This window comes from Vipera berus (genome assembly GCF_964194415.1).
Source record: "Vipera berus genome assembly, chromosome: 4".
NCBI lineage: Eukaryota > Metazoa > Chordata > Lepidosauria > Squamata > Viperidae > Vipera > Vipera berus.
The window spans coordinates 50741606-50763827 of record NC_138206.1 but is presented as its reverse complement, the minus strand read 5'-3'; the positions used below and the strand labels follow the sequence as shown (position 1 = coordinate 50763827).

General features: G+C 36.9%; 1 protein-coding gene across 2 annotated transcripts in view; it reads left to right on the top strand.

Annotated features, from left to right (window-relative positions):
* The window catches only part of APP (amyloid beta precursor protein), a 114437-nt gene that overhangs the window by 70154 nt on the left and 22061 nt on the right, over window positions 1-22222 (top strand). For both annotated transcript variants that reach the window (XM_081327414.1, XM_081327413.1), the window contains exons 7-10: window positions 7006-7173; window positions 14773-14906; window positions 19372-19446; window positions 21195-21353. In XM_081327414.1, the coding sequence (XP_081183540.1) occupies window positions 7006-7173; window positions 14773-14906; window positions 19372-19446; window positions 21195-21353 (536 nt within the window). The remainder of the gene's footprint in view (window positions 1-7005; window positions 7174-14772; window positions 14907-19371; window positions 19447-21194; window positions 21354-22222) is intronic.

The following is a 22222-nucleotide window of genomic DNA, read 5'->3' as shown; positions in this document are numbered from 1 at the left end:
CTTTCAAATGCTATAATAAGATTTGATCTAATTCAATTTTTTTTCCAATATCAAAGATTTTTTCAAGGCTTTTGTTAGTCTATTAAAAACTGTTTATCCAGGTCAGTCTCTTAGCTTGTACTTTGTATTTCCACTTCAGTTGTTGACCCTGTCTTACAGTCTATATTTTTTCCAATTTCCCAGTATTTCTGCACATTCTTTACATTTTGATATTTCTCCATCAAGCAAAATTTGTTTCGTCTCGTTACCTTGTATGTCTTCCAAGATATTCTCTCTTCATTAATAATTACTTCTTTAGTAGTGCTGGACATAATCCATTCATAAAACATGCATCATTGCTGAGAATGAAGCTGCTGTTTTTGACCCCATTACTCAAGAACCTCCTGAAGCAGATCAAGGCATTTTATGATCTGCAAAGTGGTCCTTGTCTGGTGATGGGAGGTGGGACACTGGCAGCAGTGGGCACGGCAACGACAGAGAATGTGATGTCAATGCAGCGGTGGCAGCAACAGTAAGGGCAGGGCGGTAACCTTCCACAACAGTCCCAGTTTCTCATATGGCCCCTTAAGCTATTGGGAAAATGAATTCCCCATCCCTGTCTTCAAGTATTTCCAATGCCTGAGCATTTTCTGCCATTTTGCAAGTTCCAATACTGACCAAAGACAAAAGACAAGCTTTTCACTTTTCTTTCTTTTACCCTTTCTGCTTGGAATCTTTAGTTCCCACTAGTATTCATTTCTGGAGTTATAAAAAGTGTCAAATTTCAGTTTTGATTTAGGATAGATTAAACAAATTGGTTCACATGAAAGTGCTATTTATTTATATAATTATTTCCAATATCTTGTAGCAAATGTCCTAAGTCCCTTCATTTGCTTAATAACCTTTCTTGAACTAAGATTCTTACTTAGCTTTTTGTCGTTTATTTTTAATGTTTTAATTTCACAAGCTAATAATTAAATTTTCTGTAATCGAAAGCAAAGGAAAATTCTCCAGGTAGCTTTTCGAACTTGACATTTTGAAGATTTCTAATATCCATAAATAGGATAAAAAAATTGAACCTAATCCCAAGCATAAACCTCAAAGCAATCAACTAAGTGGTGAGAAAGAAGGGAAACTCAGATACAAAATGGGGGACATAGGAAGCAAACACAGGATTAGTCAAATTGGACTCACACGCCTATACATTAACACTCAAAGTGTGATGAACAAACAGAATGAACTTGATGTCTTAGTACATGAGGGCAGATATGACGTTGCCTTTACTAAAACTTAGTGGAATGAAACCCATGACTGGAAAATAATGCTGGAAGGATTGAAATTGTTCAAAACAAATATACTTAACAGAAGATAAATTAATGTCACATAATATGTAAGAAATGAATATATCTCTACAGAAATGTGAAAAACCAAGGATGAAAAGCTCATTGAATGCATTTGTGTTAATACGAAAAAGGAATGAGATTACCACAGGTGTACACTGTAGTCTACCCTGCCAAACAGGGATTTGAAGCTGTGGAAGCTTTGGTGGAGAATCACTATGTCATTTTGGAATTCAACATAATGAAAGCACAAGTAATAGGACAAAGTCAAATGAATGTCTTAAGAGTTTAAGTGAGCTGATTTCCATAAGCTTAGAGATGAGTTTAGGAAGGATTACACAGATGGAAATCTTAAAAGAGAAAAATAAGTCAAGAAGCTTGGGAAGCTCTGAAAACTGAGATCATAAAAGTCTAGTCTAGTACAGTACCACTGAGAAAGAAAAATAAGAGACGTCAGATGAAACCAGCATGCTTGCATAAAAAAACCTCTGATGAACAGAGATAAAAAGGACAAGAATAAAAAATGGAAAGAAGGACACATAACTAAAACAGAATACTAGCAAATAGCCCAAATCTGCAACAAGTCTGAAGTCAGGAAAGCTAAGGTTCAGAACGAAGTAAGACTCGCAACAAATGTCAGAAATAATGAAGTTGCTTTCAGCACGGAAAAAATAAGATTAAAGTCAAGGAAATGATTGATCAACTAATGGGAGAGGATGGAAAGGAGGTGACAGGTAGCAGAGAGAAAGTGGAACTGCTTAATTAATTCTTTGCATCTGTCTTTACGTAAAAGGAAAAAAATAGTCCAATCTATAAAAAGCAGTACTATAAAAGACAAAATAAGACTACAAGTCAAAATAGGCAAGAAAATGATAAAAGAACATCTATCCACTGTAGGTAAGTTCACCAGCTGCCTGCAATTAGTGCAGGTTCGAGTCCCACCAGGCTCAAGGTTGACTCAGCCTTCCATCCTTCCGAGGTAGGTAAAATGAGGACCCAGATTGTGGGGGGCAGTAAGCTGACTTTGTAAAAATGCCACTGGGGGGGGGGGGAAAGCCCTAATAAGCAGGCATATACATAGAATGAAGGCTATTGCTAAGCACATTGATTTGTGCTTTAGATTGTAAGCTGCCCTGAGTCTTCGGAGAAAGGGCGGGATATAAATGGGAATTTTTTAAAAAAATCACCAGGATCAGATTGATTACATCTCAGGGTTCTGAGGGAGCTGGCAGATGTGAACTCAAAACCACTGAACCGAATGTTTCAAGGCTCCTGGAGCACCAGGGAACTGCCAGAGACCTAGAAAACAGCAGGTGTGGTTGCAGTCTTCGAAAAGGGGGGGAAATAGATCCAGGAAACTACGACCAATCAGTCTGATGTCAATACCTGGGAAAATCCTGGAAAAGACAGTCAAGCAATTAATAGGCAAACATCTATAAACAAGAAAATGGGAGTGTGAAAACAGATCACGCCAGGCAAACCTTACCACATTTTTTGACAAAGTGACTAAATTAGTGGATCAGCAAAATACCATGGTCATCGTTTACTTAGACTTCAGTAAGACATTTGACAAAGTAGACTGCAGCCCACTTCTTGCAAAGATAGAAAAAAATGGGAATTGTGATAGACAGCATCACCACCAAATAGATTTGCAACTGGCTGATCATCTGCACTCAACATATAATCCTCAACAGAACTACATGTACATGGAGGGTTGCATGCATTGGGGTACCTCAAGGTCTTGGGCTCAAATTTGCAGATACCAAGCTAGAGCGAATAACCAACACTTTAAAAGAATAGACTCAAGATACAGAAGGATCTTGACAGACTTGATTGAACATTGGACCTTATCCAATAAGGTTAAATTCTGTGGTGAGAAAAATTAAGCTCTGACACTTAGGCAAGAAAAAACAAATGCACAGGTATAGAATAGGTGGTACCTTGCTCATCATCAGTAATTGTGAAAGAGATCTAGATGCCTAGTGGACAACCAATTATATATGAGCCAGCATTGAAATGTCATTGGTTCTTCACCTTAAGCTACCTTGTTGTACTACAAAGAAGGGTTTTTTCTTTCTTTATTTATTGATTTTTTAGTTTTAGTTTTATTAAAAACTAAGAAATAAGTCTTTTAAAACTCAGTTGTTTCTTAAAGAGCAAATAATAAGGAACTGTTTTAAAACTTATTGAATACCTGTAAATTATTCAGGAATGTTCACAAATTCTAATACGCTTCATTTATTTAAATCGTTTCTTTTAATAGTTAATATTTAGTCTGGATGTACACAAACATACATACCTGCACTGAATTAGGTATCATATCTTTATTAAATTTATTTGGAGGTATAGGACTTCTCCACAATGGTCAATATGATTAAAAAGATTAAACAAAACTATAATATTTCTGGGAGCCATTGATTTAGTTTGAACAGTTTTGTATTCATGAGTAACTATAAAACATTATGGCAGGTAGAAAATGATTCCTGGGCTCACAAGATTCTTTACTGCATATGCTTTATTCATTGCTAGTGCTGCAATGCAGAGATAACTGTTTGGGGTCCTTAAATTATATGAAGTAATCTGTTACACTATATAGCTTAAGGAGGAAAAAAGCTTTTAAACTAAGAAAATTCTTGAAAAATATGTAAAGGGGTTATTTTTTCTCTTTGGTTTGACATGAAGTCACAATGTTTAATTCTGTACCTCATGTAGAGTTACCATGTCATGGAAAATGTTTATTTCTTGTTAGAAATGGAATGTGCCTAGTTTTCTAAAAACCCAATATGTTATAAAGCAATAAGTGATTTTGTTTTGTTTACATTTTTAAAAATTATTTTTTTCATTTCAGCCTTATATTTAAATCAACAACTGAATATGAAGTAGTTCTGCATGATATCTCTTGAGTCATTTGTTATCCATTTGTGTGTATGATACATTATTAGAGACCTTTTATTTCACATTGCTGTTAAAATGTATTTAACATGTACCCATGTCATATTGAAATTGGTGTAGATATGAAATAAGGAAGAAAAGGTGAGTTTTAACCTGGGGGAAAAAAATCTGAAAACTATTATTTTTTTCTATAAATATCTGATGCTGCGTTTATATCATCTCCTCAAGCATCTGCCTAATGCTGAAATATTTGTAATTGAATGATAGAACCCTTTTTTTAGAATATGGAGCAGTTTTTTTAAGGATTACTTTATTGGCCTTAATACACTACTCTCTAAATAATATTCTGCCAGACTTGCATTCTGCTGTTTTTATTTTCCCAGTTTTGGTCTAGTGACAACATATCTGTTAATACGCTACAAAGTGGCCTGTGCAAAGTAACCTAGATTTGCTTAAGTGAAGTGATTCAAGTCATGCAAGCTATTTGATTTCTTCGCCATACCCAAAAGACCACCTCTCCTTTGCATTAATTTGGGTATCCTCTAATCTGTTTGTTCTAGAAATACAAGAGAAGGTTCTTTTTAGCTGCCTTCTCTTGCACCACTGACCAAAGTTTTATAGGCTGATCAGTTTGGGGATTACCCACAGTGCGTTTTCTATAGCTACCAGGTGTAGAAAACCTTGAGTGCCTATTGAGGCAGATCTAGGATGGGTACCTTAGTGTATAGTGTAAACAATCCCAGTGTTAAGCCCAAACAGCCCATATTGGAGTCCTTCAACCAATGCTGTGGGGGCGCAAGTAGCCTCTTCTGGAGCTCTTTCCAAAGAGGCTAATTTTGCCCTTTCAAAGGGCACTGCCTCTTTTAACCCTTTGCCAGGAGAATGAAAGAGGACATATTTTAAGAGACAGTGATAAGTTGTTAATATTGACTATGCTTGCTGACGATAAAGATGGAAGTTCTTTTCTTTTTTCCCCTTTTGCTTTAATTTTTCTCTACACTACACACACACAAAGTATTTCTTATTTGTTGTATTAGCTTTACTTGTTTAATACATGCCTCAATAAAATTATTAGGAAAAAAGGCAAAAGAGGCATGCTGATCAACTCTCTCAACTGCTAATGAAGCATCTAAAAGAGTCTACAGGATGCCATATCCTATAAGCTAATATGCAGCTCTTGCCGCAGCAGCGTTGCTGTTAGCCATTTCTCTTAACACATTTTGTGGGAGAAACAAAAGGAAAGGAAAAGAAGGAATTGATGGGAGCAAATATAAGATGAGCGGTATGGTTCAAATACTTAAAAACTAAACATGTAATTTTGCAGATACAGTTTAGTTTGAAAAAAGTGTGTTTTTTATTTTTTAAATATTACAGATAATTTTTTGTTTGTATTTTTAAGGGTTAGGGTTAGCCTACTGATACAACTTTAGCCTGGGAATTCAGTTTTGAATGCTGAGCTGTAGCATAACCCTTATTGAACTGAACGGCACTATTCACTTATGTTACTCCACATAACATATTCCAATATCTGTGTGCATGAAACTTATTTTGATCAATTTAGAGAAGATACTAAGTGCAGTTTAACATGTAGCTATATTAAACAACCAGCAGCCCTTCCCACCTAATAATATGCACTCTGGCCTTGTTCTTTCAATTCTTTTAAACAGAGGAAACTGAAGTGAAGCTTATTTCCATTTTTAGGGAGGGTCGTTGGATCATATTTCTGGCATGTTAAAACATTTGAAATATTTCAAAATCAGAATGTTTTAGTCCACAACTAGCACTTTAGTTGTTTTCTTTAGGGAAAAGGTTAGCAAAAAAGCATTACTTTTTTCTTACATAACTTACCAATCCATATAGCCCTTATAAACATACTGGTTTTTCATAATATTCCATTTCAAAGTTTCAAAACCATATGGTTTTGTTAAGAAATTAAAAGGAAGGGAACATTTTGAAGAAAATGTATTTTTGCACTATTCATACGTTTATATATTTTTGCAGTTGGCAAAAATGTATTTTGTGGTAACAACTTGAATAAACAGCTTAAGTGACAAAATTTACAATACCCTTTTTAAGAATTTTAACTGTTGGCAATAGAAAATGTCACTTCAATTAAGAAGAAATAGCAAAGGTTATCCAAATAACATTATTGATTATTGATTATGAAGTCAGGTGGAGTGAAAGGAATAATTATTTCTAACCTAAAAATGTGTAAAAATTGAAAATCTAAATAAAACCCAGCTATGAAATGTGGCAAGCATTACGGAAGCTACCCAGACCCTGTATTTTGAAATAGATGGCCAAAATTAAAAACAACAACAACAATAGAAAGAATGTAAATATGACTAGGTGTTGGGTATGTCTCTCTCTCTCTCTCTCTCTCTCTCTCTCTCTCTCTCTTTTAAAGGTTTATTGCTTTTACCTCCCCCCACAGGTTTGGAACACTGTTGATTTGATCTCATCTCTAATGAGTAACACTAATAAGTAATTGAATTTGAATCTCAGCATTTTTCATTCTGGGGGAAGGATGCTTGACTTCAAGTATTGACCTAAAACAAGAACAACATGTTTTAATTTAAATGTGGTTTAAAGGGTGGAACTTGAAGCAGTAAAGTTTTGTTAATGCTGTAACAAAGGTATAAAACTTCCTCACTGAAAAGCCACTTCCAATTTTTCATTTCCGGGAAGATACGTAGAGACATACCTACATATACAAATAAACACAGGCTATAGAATAGAATTAACGATTCCACTTTCATGCTAAATGTAGTTCCTCCACGTCTCCTATAATTAGAAGTGTGCTCTGAACAAGCCGAGACTGGTCCTTGCCGCGCAATGATCTCCCGCTGGTACTTTGATGTGACTGAAGGAAAATGTGCCCCATTCTTTTACGGCGGATGTGGTGGAAACCGAAACAACTTTGACACTGAGGAATACTGCATGGCAGTCTGTGGCAGCGTCAGTAAGTGGATCTTTCCAGCCTGTGGCAGTTTCTTTCTCTTTTCTGTCTCCGTGCCACCCTGCCTCTGCTGTTCTGTAGTGAATATTTTTGGGAATGGGCCTATCACTAACCATATTTCTGTCAGCTTTCCTAATTGCCCGCATCTTTGTAGAATGTGTTTGGCCATTAGTGTGTCTCTTTCTCTCGCTCTCTATCTATTCAGGCATGACAATTAGTGAGTTTTGTCATCTATGTTGTAGACACAAATTACCTTGCAGCAGGATAGTGGAAACTGGGATATAAGAAACTTTAGAATTTAAAATTGCTGCTAAAAGCTTGTTATACAAACATAACTCACTGTTGTACATCTGTGTACTGTTCTCATGCATGTATGGTGAATGATCAAAATAGAAACGATCTGCAAGCTTGTAAAACCATTATATTATTTTGTTTGTATCTTGTTTTGTAAAATAGTAGTGATGCAACAAAATTTGCAACATACATACAAGCACATGTCCACACAAAATAAACTTACCTTTTTAGAAAAAAAATTGATCTAAGCACTCACACACATGCATACGCAATATATACACTGCATACACATTTGTTTATTTGTTACAGATGACTGTGCAGATTAAATCTCACATACATTTGTATAATTACTGTACATTTAGTTCTGATAAAATACAATTTATCTTTATAAAATGGGCTTGTGCCAGTTATTGATTTCACACGTTTCCATAGCGTTCTGATACATCTGGGGATGCAATATAATATTTATTATCTAATTTGACTGGTTACAGTTATACATTTGCTTTATGGTACATTATGTTTCAAAACAATGATAATTGGGATAATCTACATTTTGTCAGAGTTGAATAAAATGACAAACTATTGACTAATAAGCAGGTACTCTTCACTTTCAAATAATGATGATAAAAGACTTAAGTCAAAAGGGGAGATGGACACAAACCTTGTTCCTTTATTTTGATTTAGTTTACATGGTTACTGAGATTCTCAAAAGTTGAATAATATTTTATGAAATTATTGCATTTTCTCCTCAGTTCATCCTACTCGTGCAATAATGTTTTCATTTAATTTTACAGTCATCTGATGTTAAATATTTACATATGAATTTGATTATTTAAGTCACGTATACAAAAGATAAATATACAATGGTGACAGTTCTAAGGTACTTATACTGCAGTCTGAAATGCACATATTGGGAGTACAAATGAATTATATCCAGTTGGAGTTATTTCAGAGTAAAATATGCTTAGGAAAACATTCTGCAAGCCATTAAGTATGTTTAATAGCTGCCAATTTACTGCTTTGCACTCTGAAGCCAGGGCACAGCAGAAGAAATGTCTTTTCTTCTCAAAGCTGTTCCTTTTTCAAGAGGATAACTATTTCCAAAAGGGGTTTAATGCAAGAGGTTTTTGATCTTCTTGTTGCAAGTGAGGCCTCATTTGTTACCTTGTATTTTCTTTTCCCTTCTCAGAGAAAACAACTTAAGTGTTGTCAGAGAAAAGATCTGACTGGTGATGTGTTTCAGAGATTGGATAGAATATAGAATAACAGGGTTGAAAGGGACCTTGGAGGTCTTCTAGTCCAATCCCCTGCTTGAGTAGGAGATCCTATACCATTTTAAACAAATAGTTCCCAATTTGTTGAAAACTTCCAGTAATGGAGCATCCACACCTTTTGGAGGCAAGCCATTCTACTGATTACAGGTAATCCCTGAGTTACGAGCGTTCAGTTAACACTCGTTCAAAGTTATGTGATGTGAGCGCCCCTAGGGCTTATGAGCAAGTCGCGAAATTACGAATGTTGCCACACTACGGCAGTCGTTCACCCTTATGAGCGACCGCAATGGCACTGCAACATTCACCCTGGTTATTCCCTCCCTCCCTACCCACAACCGGGTCTCCCTAGGCACCAGGCCTTCAATACTCACCTTGCGAAGATCGAGATCCTTTGCTTTCTTGGCTGCTCCAGGCCTTTGGTGCATTTGCAGAGAATAGAGGCCTAAAGTAACGCAAGATCAGTGGGGCGAGTTCTCATGCTACTGATCTTGTGTGATCTTATGGTACTTTAGGCCTCTGTTCTCTGCAACAGAAAACAGAACCAAAGCTGGGTGAGGCTTCCACGTGCCTCCGGAGGCTAGATCGGGGCGTTGGAGGCCTTTTCCAGGCCGCTGCCGCCTGTATCTGAGGCTGAAAGATGCTTCAGTGCTCCCCCCCCACGGGCCCAATCCGGGCTCCAGAAGCCTTTTCCAGGCCACTGCTGCCTGGATCTGAGGCCAGGGAACACTTACGTAGCTCTCCGGTGGCCCGTTTCCAGGTGGCAGCAGCCTGGAAAAGGCCTCCGGAGCCTGGATCAGGTAGTTGGGGGTGGGGTACGGAAGCATTCCCTGCCTCAGATCTGGGTGGCAGCAGGAACTGCGGTAGAGAGGAGACAAATCTTTTCCAGGTGCGGCAGCAAGGGAGGGGAAAGCATGAGGTATATTAATGGGTCGGGGAGGCCTTGGGGGCCTGTTCTATCAGTAGGCCCTCCATGGCCTTCCCTACCCTGAGATACTTCATGTTCACTTAACGAGCTGCATGCATCTTAACGAGCAAGGGAGTGATCTCTTTCGATGTACGAGATTCACTCTGAGTTTTTAAGTTACGAGTGGACTAGGCAGGGTCCATTACACTTGTAACTCGAGGACTACCTGTAATTGATCTCAGTGTCAGGAAATTTCTTCTTAATTCTACATTGGATCTGTCTTTAATAATCTTTATTATTAGGATAAGAACAGGGAAATCAAATTTACAACTGCTTTTTAATATTATAGCTCATTGGATCAGATGCCATTTCTCAGTTTACCACCAGTGTTCAGCAAGGAGGAAAACTGGATTTGGAAAGAAAAGTTAATTGCAATGAAACAATCAGCATGTTTTCTGTATCAGACTAGACCAGTGATGGCAAACCTTTTAGAGACCGAGTGCCCTAAAACTGCCACTCCACTCCTGTCCCTGCTTTGCCCTGCCTGGCGGGCCACCACCACCTTCGTGGCCTGCCACAGATCACCCGAGCGGCCCAGCAGTGCCATGGCGGCCACGCCTTCCGCCCGTGCCCCGCATCATCATCTGCACGTAATGGGGCACAAGGGCAGAGTCTTGTCCCCGCTGCCTGGCTACCATGTCCTTGGCTGCGTTGCTTCATGTGGGCCACGCCTGGGGGTGACTCTCCGGGGGGGCTGCTGGTGAGGAGGGGCGGGGCTGGGGCGACGGCATGCGTGCCCACAGAGAGGGCTCCGAATGCCGCCTCTGTCACGCATACCATAGGTTCACCACCACTGAACTAGACTAAACATATACCATAGCCATATCTGACAAAGCAGCAATTATTGCTTTTTTAAAAAGTTAAATTTATTTACTTTTTAAAACTCAAGATACATTATGTTGCAGATAAGCTGTCAAGAATTGCATGACAGAGTAAGTGAAACTATTTTCTTTTTAGTCATCATTTTAAAATGAAAAACTAGAGAATTGCTTCTGATTATTCATCAAGGGCTTCAGTCTATTTCCTTTTTTTTTTTGTTCATTTTTCTGGTTGTTAAATAGGCTGGTCCAGTCTGTTTATTCCTTCTGTCCAATACAGGTAGTCGAGGACTATCGGTATTCCCATTTCCAAAGGTCCAAATTGCTTGCCCGTTCTGTAATGCGTTGGCTCTGTCACTGACATTCCTATATACAAGGAAATGGTGCTTGAAATTGGAGCTCAAGGAAGAAGGTTGATAAGATTGCAGAAGTAAAAATGTTGTAGGAAATAAATAGCAAGACTGAGAAGAAGGCAAGGTTCAGATTTGGATTCTGCATAAAATCAATCTGAGGGTCATGTACATTCTGAAAGTTTCCCTCACTTATCAAAAACAGAATACTGTCCCTTATAAAATTTATAATTAGTTTATATATAAAGCACTATAGATCCATTATTGTGTGCTGTGGTAAATACCATGATGTATATATAATGTGAGGTAACCTTTTTTTGCAGAAACCACTTAGAGAATTTACTATCTAAGAGACTTGAATTGGCTTAATTCTAAACCCAAGCTAAATTAATTTAATTTTAAACTTACCGTGATCAGATAATTTTTTTATGTTGCATAATTTTTAAATGAGGTATATGATTTTGTTTTATTTTTTTTTTAATACTGACTATGTCTATTACTTGTTCTGCTCTCAATAAGATTAAATAAAAATCAGCTTAGGTAATTTTGTAATTGGATAATTTGTTTAACATTTTTTCAAGTAGTCTAAAAAGTTTCAAATGAGGTCATAATTGTAATTCGTTAACTTTTTCTCTTTTTATCCCTTGTTATATTGCTGGTGAAGATTCATCAAGCATTTCTAGTTAGGTGCGATTTTTTTTTAAAGAAAAAATTTGAACAATGAACTTTAAAACTTTAAAATGTATAAGTATTTTAGAATCCTAATACCTTTTGTCATATGATTCTGCACTAGATGCTAAAGTGCCCTCATAATTATTGATGGCTTAAAAATAGATTCTGTACAGGCCTCATTATTTCTTTAGTTCACATCCAGTGTAAACCAGTCACAGATTATAAAAGGATTCTGCTGGCTTAAAGTTCACGTCTGATTTTCTGTAAATATCTAGAGTTGTGTGTGCACTTAATAAAATAGTGATAAAATAGTAATTTCGGTTTTTAACTGCTTTTAAGATTCCTATTAGTTTTCTAGGACAGACAGTTGTTAAAAGTGATGCAATGTAGCACTGATCACAAATCATATTTTATTTAGCAGTTTAGTACTAAGTAACACAGCATTAATGTTAAGTATGCTAAGAAAGATACCAAGATAAAGCCTTGAAACACATGTTTAGTTGTTGAATCTTATGGAAGTCAGAAAGTCACTAGGTTAATAAAATTTTATTAAGCTGTGGGACATTGCTTCCTTCTTGGAAGAGCCTAATATTATAGGACTTAGAACTAAAAAATTTTTTTTACCTCTCTCTATATAATTACGTTAGGGCATCTTACACCTTAAAACCAGGAACAATTAAAGTAACTGATCACAGATATTACTAAGATTTTATTTTATATGTGTGTATAATAAAATCTCGATGCATATAAACTTCATATTGTTGTGAACAGAGAATAATACCAAGGCAACTTTACTTGGAACAGACCATCAAACAATAGCATCTTCCTATCTCAAGTCTTTGGGAAAGACTCAATAGGTGGATTAAAAAAAAATGCCTAATCCAATCTAGATATCGGACTGATTGTGTGACTGACCATAATAAGGTAAGGTATTTTAAAAGCAAAAAATAAGAAACCAATCATAGATGTCCAGAACAGAAAAAACAAACATCACAGTAAAAAAACAATTTATAAAGGCTTAGCAACCACCCTACTGTAAAGCTTGTGAGAACAGCCATGCTTTTAAAGACTTTCAGAACATTATTAGGGTGGGAGCAACATGGATCTGTATGGAAATACTATTCTCTGGGGCAGGTATCATGACTTAGAAAGCCTGTTTCCTTGTCCCAAGAGAGGACACTTTTTAATTGAGGGCACATGGAACGTGCTTACTCGGTGTGATCTTATTGGATGGGCATTCTGAAGTTTGGACTTAGGGAAATAGAATCTTATTCCAGTTCTAAATAGTGAACTACAAGGACATTGGACACGTATATTTCTTTTTTTCTTCCTATGCTTGTTAAACAGTTGGAGTTTCAACTCTCTTTTTGTCCTTCTTGAAACAAATAAGGAAAGGTCTTGAATGATCCTAAATCAGCATGATTCATTTTGTATGATGTGCAGAAATTCAATATTGTTGCTCACAGCTCTAGTAATCCTACTAATTAATTGGCATTTATATTTGTTCTCTGGTGTGCACTCTAAATTGAGGCTAGCTATTTCCTTAGTAAAGAATTTTACAACACTTTTGCCAAGAATTACCAAAGAAAACCTTTGACTCTTGCTGAATATATTATAATGGCCACATCAACACTGTAATTATGGCAAATCCAATATGTTTGTGTGAGCTTTCCTAAGCATTGTTAATAGATATTTGGGTTACAGTGCAATTTTAGATGATAAAGTATCTTGCAAATTTGTATTCAACTATATAGTTCTTTTCACCAAATTGTAATTTAAAATAAAGCTGTGAGATTGTGTCCAAATGTGCAGGTAGACCTCGCTTAAAAATTGCTGTGTTTAGTAACTGTTCGAAATTCCTATATCACCAAAAGTGTAACTTTATAATCAGTTCTTGCATTTATGATCATGCCACATCCCACTGGTCATGTGATCAAAATTTGAGCACTTTACAGCTGGCAGGTGTTTATGATTGTCCAAAGTCCCACGGTCATATTTGCAGACCTCAGAGTTGGCTTCTGACAAGCAGAGTCAATGGAGAAGCTAGCAGTAAAATCTCAAGTTATGGTCATGGTGACTTCTTTTATGACTAAATGGTAAATGACATTGTCAATCTGTTGCAGTCATGTAATCTTTTGCGTAGCAACTGCATTGTTTAGTGACAGAACTGTTCGTCCCAATTGTGTTTGCTAAATGAAGTCTACCTGTACATTAAAATGTTAAGCTTGTTTACAAGGAGATATTCGGTGTGCCCTATTTTTATATTTTAGCTTTCAGAAGTTGTCTAGATGGTACATAAAAAAATGAAATTCTACAAAAGAAAGTTTGTTTTACAATTGAATGTTTAATTCAATATTCATACAAATTTTGGATAAATAGGGAGAATAAAATGAATGACAAGAATTCTGAGTATATATCTCTGTATGCGGTACATTTCATTTCATTAAATCTGTTAAAGTTCAAGTGAATAGTGGAAAATTTGCTTTATTTCAATTATGCCACTTAAAAAAATAACGTTATTTGGGTGGCTTCAACTGAAAACCTGAAGAACCATTGAGAGTCAAAATAATTCTGGTCTAGATGAACAGATAAATTGTCTTGGCTTATGACAGTTTCCTGTATAATAATTTCTTCAGTTTCCAAATTGAAGGCAAGGTTAAGGAAGGCTGCAATAATTAGCAGGAAAGATTTATGTTTGGACAATGATGAATTTTTAACATATGCTATTACAATATGTTTGTGAGCTTTTTCTGGCAGTCAAAAGCTTTGGATAGCTGCATAGATCAAGTTTAGTGTTCTCTCCCTGTCTTTGTCTCATATGCTATTCATACCTCCTGTCTTGTTAGTTGTAGCTAATAATAAAATAATGTTCGAGTGTAGTCATAAAATGGATGGATTTTTAAAATGTGTCGTGTGTGGGAACAAGGTACAAGTCAAATTTGCCTAGGAATTAAATTTGCGTACGTAATTATATACTTGTTTGCTTTCCCAAATTTTTAAAAAATAATGTTTTAAATTCTAGTTTCCTCTCATTGCTTCTTCTGAAATAACCTGACACTTTCATGCTTTCCTCTTGTGTTTATATGCATCTTCTCTGAATTGCAGACATATTTTCTTGAAATACATTATTTCTGTATTTGTTCCTCTACTAGCTGGTTGCTTACAATGTAAAATTTCATAGTTAGTTTTAAAAGAAATCTTTGCTTTCTTTTGTAAATTCCTTTGTCTAGTTCCTACCACAGCTGCCAGCACTCCAGATGCTGTTGATAGGTACCTGGAAACACCTGGTGATGAGAATGAACACTCCCATTTCCAGAAAGCAAAAGAGAGATTAGAAGCAAAGCATCGTGAAAGAATGTCTCAGGTAAACAGCAGATGGGTCTTATTAACTGGTTTTGTAATGCACTAGCTATCCACTATAATCGTTCCCATTTCCTAAAACTTAATGAATTTCTCTATTTAATTTATCCTCTCATTTTTTTCCTTCGGTTTCTTCTCCACACACATAACAAACCTTTAAAAAAAACCTGCAAGCCTATACATGCAACAGTACACCTTTCTTGAATTTAAAGAAGCATTCACTTTTTATTTCATAAGTTGATGATATAGTGCAGGGGTGTCAAACTCGCAACGTCATGTGACGTGTCGCGACGTATCGTGACTTTTTTTCCATTGCCGGCAATGGGGTGGGCGCGGTTTCAGCATGACGCATCTGGCCTGTGGACCGGCAGTTTGACACCCCTGATATAGTACGTCAACCCTTTTCCCCGTTGCTTATATACTCAAAATATAATCTGTGTAGTTTTAATTCAGCTTTAGATAAACATTCATAACTTTCAATGAGAAGCTGTCCTGCTAAAGATTTACACTTTTTTAAGAACCATTGTAAATTTTAATATAGCTATGATAAACATTTAATGTAGCCATTTCACGGATTATATTCTCATCTCTTGTCTGTTTTTTGCTTTCCGCTAATGTTAAAATCTCATGTCCAAAAAATCCATTGTAATGAAATGGGTATATAAATTTGCAGAGGTAACAGTCAACCATCCATCAATGACTCGAGCCCGTTCAGCAAGGAAAAAAACAACATGAAATAGCCAAAATAAGTGGATGTAATTAATTGATGTATGAAACTGATTGGCAGGCAATAACGTTTTGGCAGACAAAACAGGAAAAAGATCCATATTTTCTTCTGCTGTGATGTATGCTAGAGATATAAAAAGTATATATCAGAAGTAAAGTATTTGTTTCTGATTTTTTTTCTTCTGGGTTGGGTGAAGGTACAAAATATTTAGCTTTAAATTATTTTTATAGTAAATGTATACATGGAGTAAATTTGTTTACAGGGATTGGCCAGATATGTTGACTTGTAAATTGGATTATTGGTTTAAAATATGCAAAAGTGGCATATACATTGTTCCATTTGAATACACACAGATAGTATTTAGTTCAGTATTAGAGGAAAACAAGTATATTTTTCAGTCAAAGGACTTTTGTATTTGGTTCTGATACCAGAAAGTCCCTGGGTTGAGGAAACATATTTCTTAATTGTTAGATATTAATTAACATCCTATGTACTTTTCAGTTGTTTGGTTGGTTGATTTCAGTATTTTAATTCAGAGCACATGCACATCCCGTAAGCCTAAAGTTTGTCCAGCCTTGCTCTACAATTCTAATAAGACTTTCAGAAAAGCACTGGAAATGTCTTGTGTATAAATATTTTCACAAACATACAATACGTTATCTCTTGACAATGAAGAAGCACATTTTGTTGTGTATATTTAACTAATCAACTATATTCACAATCTAATAATTTCCATATTTTTGTAGTGATTAGTACTGTAAAGTGACCATGGTTCTAATGTTTATCTTCCAATCTGTGTATGTGTACAATCATTGTTAAGTTTGAATTGACTTTACTTCTTGATGTTAATGGCAAACCTGGACTGTCCCAGACTGAACACTGAGTGTGTCTTTGGAAGGTGAATAATTTTCACTATTCAACTTCCAAGAGCACACACCATACTATAATTGAAGAAGAAAAAACTGTTCTAAACAGTAAATATTTGAAACCATTTTACACAGAACAGTAATAATAATAATAATAATAATAATAATAATAATAATAATAATAATAATAATAAGAATAAGAAGAAGAAGAAGAAGAAGAAGAAGAAGAAGAAGAAGAAGAAGAAGAAGTAGTTGGAAGGGACCTTGGAGGTCATCTAGTCCAACCCCCTGCTCAGGCAGAAAACCCTATACCATTTCAGACAAATGGCTGTCCAGTCTCTTCTTAAAAACTTCCAGTGTTGGAGCATTCACCACTTCTGGAGGCAGGTTGTTCCACTGGTTAATTATTCTAACTGCCAGGAAGTTTCTCTTTAGTTCTAGGTTGCTTCTCTCCTTGACTACTTTCCATCCGTCGCTTCTTCTCCGGCTTTCAGGTGCTTTGGAGAATAGCTTGACTCACTCTTCTTTGTGGCAGCCCCTGAGATATTGGAACACTGCTATCATGTCACCCCTCACCCTTCTCTTCATTAAACTACACATACCCAATTCCAGCAACCGTTCCCTATATGTTTTAGCCTCCAGTCCCCTAATCGTCTGTTGCTCTTCTTTGTACTCTTTCTAGAGTCTCAACATCTTTTTTACATCGTGGTGACCAAAACTGGATGCAGTATTCCAGGTGTGGCCTTACCAAGGCATTGTAAAGTGGTATTAGTACTTCATGTGATCTTGATTCTATCCCTCTGTTAATGCAGTCTAACACTGTCTTGGCTTTTTTGGCAGCTGCAGCACACTGCTGGCTCATATTTAAATGATTGTCCACTAGGACTCTGAGATCCCTCTCACAGTTACTACTATTGAGCAAGGTACCACCTATACTATACCTGTACATTTGATTTTTCCTGCCTAAATGTAGAACCTTACTTTTTTCACCATTGAATTTCATTTTGTTAGATAGCACCCAGTGTTCAAGTCTGCCCAGACCCTCCTGTATCTTAAGCCTATCTTCTGGAGTATTGGCTATTCCTGCCAGCTTAGTGTTGCCTGCAAATTTGATGAGTTCCCCATCTATCCCCTCATCCAAATTGTTGAAGATGTTGAGGAGCACTGGGCCCAGAACAGAGCCCTGGGGTACACCACTACACACTTCCTTCCACGTAGATGCAGTTCCATTGAGGAACACATGCTGAGTACGGCTGGTCAGCCAGCTACGAATCCATCTGGTGGTAATGCTGTCTAACCCACATTTTTCTATCTTATCAAGTAGTAGGTTGTAATCTACTTTATCAAATGCCTTACTGACATCCAAGTAAATTATATCTACAGCATTCCTCTGGTCCACTAATTTTTGGTCAAAGAATGCAATAAGATTTGTCTGGCATGATCTGTTTTTGACAAACCCATGTTGGCTTTTAGTGATGACTTTGTTTGCATCAAGGTGTTCGCTGATGTGTTGTTTGATTATCTTTTCCAGAATCCTCCTAGGTATTGAGGTCAGGCTGATAGGTCTGTAGTTTCCTGGATCTATTTTTTTCCCTTCTTTGAAGATGGGAACTACATCAGCTCTCTTCCAGTCCTCTGGTAGTTCCCCAGTGCTCCAGGATCTTTGAAAAATATAGTTCAGTGGTTCTGAAATCACGTCTACCAGTTCCTTGAGAACCTTGGGGTGTAATCCATCTGCTCCTGGTGATTTAAACTCGTCTAGGCTGGACAGGTGCTCACCATTTTCTTGCCTATCCTAACTTGCATTTCTATTCTGCTTTTTATGGTACTGTTTTTGGTAGGTTGGACTGTTTTTTCTCTTTTTCTAAAGACAGATACAAAAAATGAGTCAAATAGTTCTGCTTTCTCCCTGTTGCTTTTCACCTTCTGCCACTTTCCCCCACTAATGGACCAATCATTTCCTTAACTTTTTTCTTTTGTTTAGTCTTTTTCTTTTAAATAATTTAAATTCCTCTTAGCTGTGTGTTCCATTTGTGGGTTTCGTCCCACCATGTTTCCGTAATGGCAACAATATCATATCCACCCTCATTTACCTGAATTTCTAGTTCACTGTTGTGATTCAACGTCAGCCTGTGATACCAGCAGCTGAGTCTGATGATTCTGAAGAGGAGGAGGAGGAGGGGTTTGGAGAGCCTTTGGTTTCAGAAGGGAGGCTCTGATGCACTGCAGGACTCTCAGCCTGGCCCCTCCCATCATGTTCCTCCTCAGACTCAGCCGTGTGAGCACGAGGTATTGGACCTAGATGATTCACAGCTGGATCTATTCAGGAATGCTAGGAGCCGGAGGTAATCCAGCAGAGCAGAACAGTGGAAGGCAATGAGACAACTCAGTGAGAGGAGGAGAAGGCAATGAGAAGCCACGCCTTGGGACTGCTGATAAAAGCGGAAGGTGTGGGAGGTGCTGGTTGCTGAAGGCAACCGTTTGAAGATCTTCTGCTAGAGTCCTGGTCTGTTATTCCTGTTTAACTCCTGTTTGAACTTTTGGTTTAACTCTTGTTTGAACTTTTGATTTCTTTGTAAATAAATTTGGTTGGGTTTTTCCAGCCTGTTGACTATAAAAAGGGGTTGTCCCTGACATTCAAACAGGGCCGGTCGTAGGCTGGAATAGAACATTCACCCTGCTTACTGTTCATACTCTGCATTACTGTATAGACATTTGAGTCCTTTATGACTGACCCTGTGTTTACTTGCTGCATAACTTGTGTGGTGCCTGAGTTCCCCTATTTTCTTAGATTGCCGGGGACAGTGATGTTCTGTATCAATTAACTCAGTATTTGTTAACTTAGTATTTGTTCATTTTCTGTTTTATTTACACAGGTCATGAGGGAATGGGAAGAGGCAGAACATCAAGCAAAAAATTTGCCGAAAGCTGATAAAAAGGCTGTCATTCAGGTAAAATGCTAATTTAGGGTTGTATAGGGAAAAAAAAATAAGACTGATATGATTTAAGTTTTGTGTAATAGTCTTAGCATCATTACTCTTTTATTTTGTCCACAAACCTTATTATAATAGATTGTGTACATTGTGTGCTTACATGCACTTAATAACCACTACATAACTCATTCCCCACTGGATGATCATTTCAGAGATATTTCCTTACCTAAACAGAGACACAGAATGATCATGGATAGGCAAAAAAAGAAGGAGCAGGAATGACTTTTTCTGCCGGCTTCCCCACTGAATTTTCTTATGAGAACGGTAGAAACGTTGAAAATCTCCCTTCCGTCTCTTCCCCTTCCCTTCCCTTCCGAGCAGGCAGGTATGTGGCTGCTGCTGGGTGGCGGAGGGAGTGAGGAATTGCGATCCCTAATCTTCAGGTATGTTACAGTACAACACTAACATGTCTTGATGGCCCAGAGTTTGTAAGAGAGATCACAGAAGCTAGACTGAACTTGCATCTGGAAAGCATTCCTTCATAGAACAGGTTGTATACTGAAAGGTCCCATACAGGTAGTTTTTGCAACAGTTCATTTAGTGATCGTTCAAAGTTACAACAGAACTGAAAAAAGTGACTTATGACCATTTTTCACACTTACGACTGTTGCATCATCCCCATGGTCATGTGATTTACATTCAGATACTTGGCAACTGGTTCATATTTATGACAGTTGTAGTGTCCCAGTGTCATGTGATCAGGTGTTTTACAATAATAATGATAATGATGATGATGATGATGATGATGATGATAATAATAATAATAATAATAATAATAATAATAATAATAATAATAATAATAATAATAATAATAAATAATAATAATAATAATAAAAAACTTTAATATTGTTTTAGTTTCTATTATTTAGTGTTCTTTTTATGTACATAGTTTTAATAATACCGTAGCAGCTCTTTTTTTTTTAATGAAAAGTTTTAGAATACATTTTTAAAACATAAACTCCATAACCATAATCATCACCGTATGTGCTTGTGCTTTGAACTCCATAGAATACAGAGAAAATATAAATCACTGGAGTATAGTTAGTACCAGTGCTTTTTTTGTTAAAAAAAAAAGGTGCCGGAACTCACACATGTCATACAACCCGCCTTGCCTACCCTACAAGGTTCCATCCAAAAAAGGTGCCAGAACTCTGTTCTGGGCGTTCTATGACAAAAAAAGCCCTGGTTAGTACCACAGTTTTTTCCCCCCGGGGAATATGCCTGAAGTTAATTTGGAGACAATATGAGGAGGGAGATGTAATTGGGACAGAAATAAACACGTACAGTACACTTTCATGTGTGCCTTCAGTTTTGCAAAGACACGAAGTTGTTTGCTGATCTCAGAAGCCTATCGTGTTTATTGGAACATGTGACATGTTGTATAACCTCTGTTTTTGAAAAAAAAACATAGTGTAATTTTATCAATATATTAAAAGTTGAGGTTCTTTCTTGATATATACGGTCACATTTTGTTGAACACTGAAACTTGGATCATCGCTGGCCGCTAACACTTTTTGCTACAGTTTTAAAAATCAGGAGAGACATCTAACCACATTGGAAAGATTGGCCAGAAACAATAAAAATTCCAGAAAATCCCAGTGAAGACAATACAATACCAAGTCATTTTCAGAATGTTTATGTTTCAAATTTATTGCCGTTTATGCTATTATGGTTGCTTTTGTTGTAATACTTTTTTTCCCCAATAGCATTTCCAAGAGAAGGTGGAATCCTTGGAACAAGAAGCTGCAAATGAGAGACAGCAGCTAGTAGAAACTCACATGGCCCGAGTTGAAGCCATGCTCAATGACCGTCGCCGTGTTGCTTTGGAAAACTATATTACCGCTTTACAGGCTGTGCCTCCTAAAGTAAGGGATTCAAATAAGCCTAGATTATGTGAATGCAACTAGGAATTTATTCCTAGGGGTGCATAGCTCCATATTATCTCCAAATAATAATATACACTAGAATTTAAACTGTTCTAGTTAAAGTAAAGAGGGACGCGGTGGCTCAGTGGGTTAGGACGCTGAGCTTGTCGATCAGAAGGTCGGCAGTTTGACGGGTCGAATCCTGAGTGCCGCGTAACAGAGTGAGCGCCTGTTACTCGTCCCAGCTTCTGCCAACCTAGCAGTTCGAAAGCACGTAAAAATGCAAGTAGAAAAATAGGGACCACTCCGGTGGGAAGGTAACAGCGTTCCGTGCGCCTTTGGCGTCTAGTCATGCCGGCCACATGACCACGGAGACGTCCTCGGACAAGCGCTGGCTCTTGGGCTTTGAAACGGAGATGAGCACCGGCCCCTAGAGTCGGAAACGACTAGCACGCACGTGTGGGGGAACCTTTACCTTTACCTAGTTAAAGTAAGCTATTTATCTAATCAGCTTTGTAAACTTAACTGCCCTTTAAATACAATTTTAAAATTTATCATTGATTATAATGTCCCAGACAATTAAAAAAAGTCTGAAATATTTGTTATCCATGAATAATCCATCATATTATATTTCTTAATGGTATCAAATTGGGCAATATCAAAAGCAATTGTATTGGAGAAATAATACAATCAAATAGGGAAGTTACCGATAATAGAAAATACGTTAGTGGGATATTTATAACAAAGGACTAATATGGAATTGATCTTTAAGTCGCTAAATAATTATAATAAGTGAATAATAGGTTTGTTAATTTAAGAAGTATATTATAGTTTTGCAGAAGGTAAAATTGATGTTAGGAGTTTTTAAT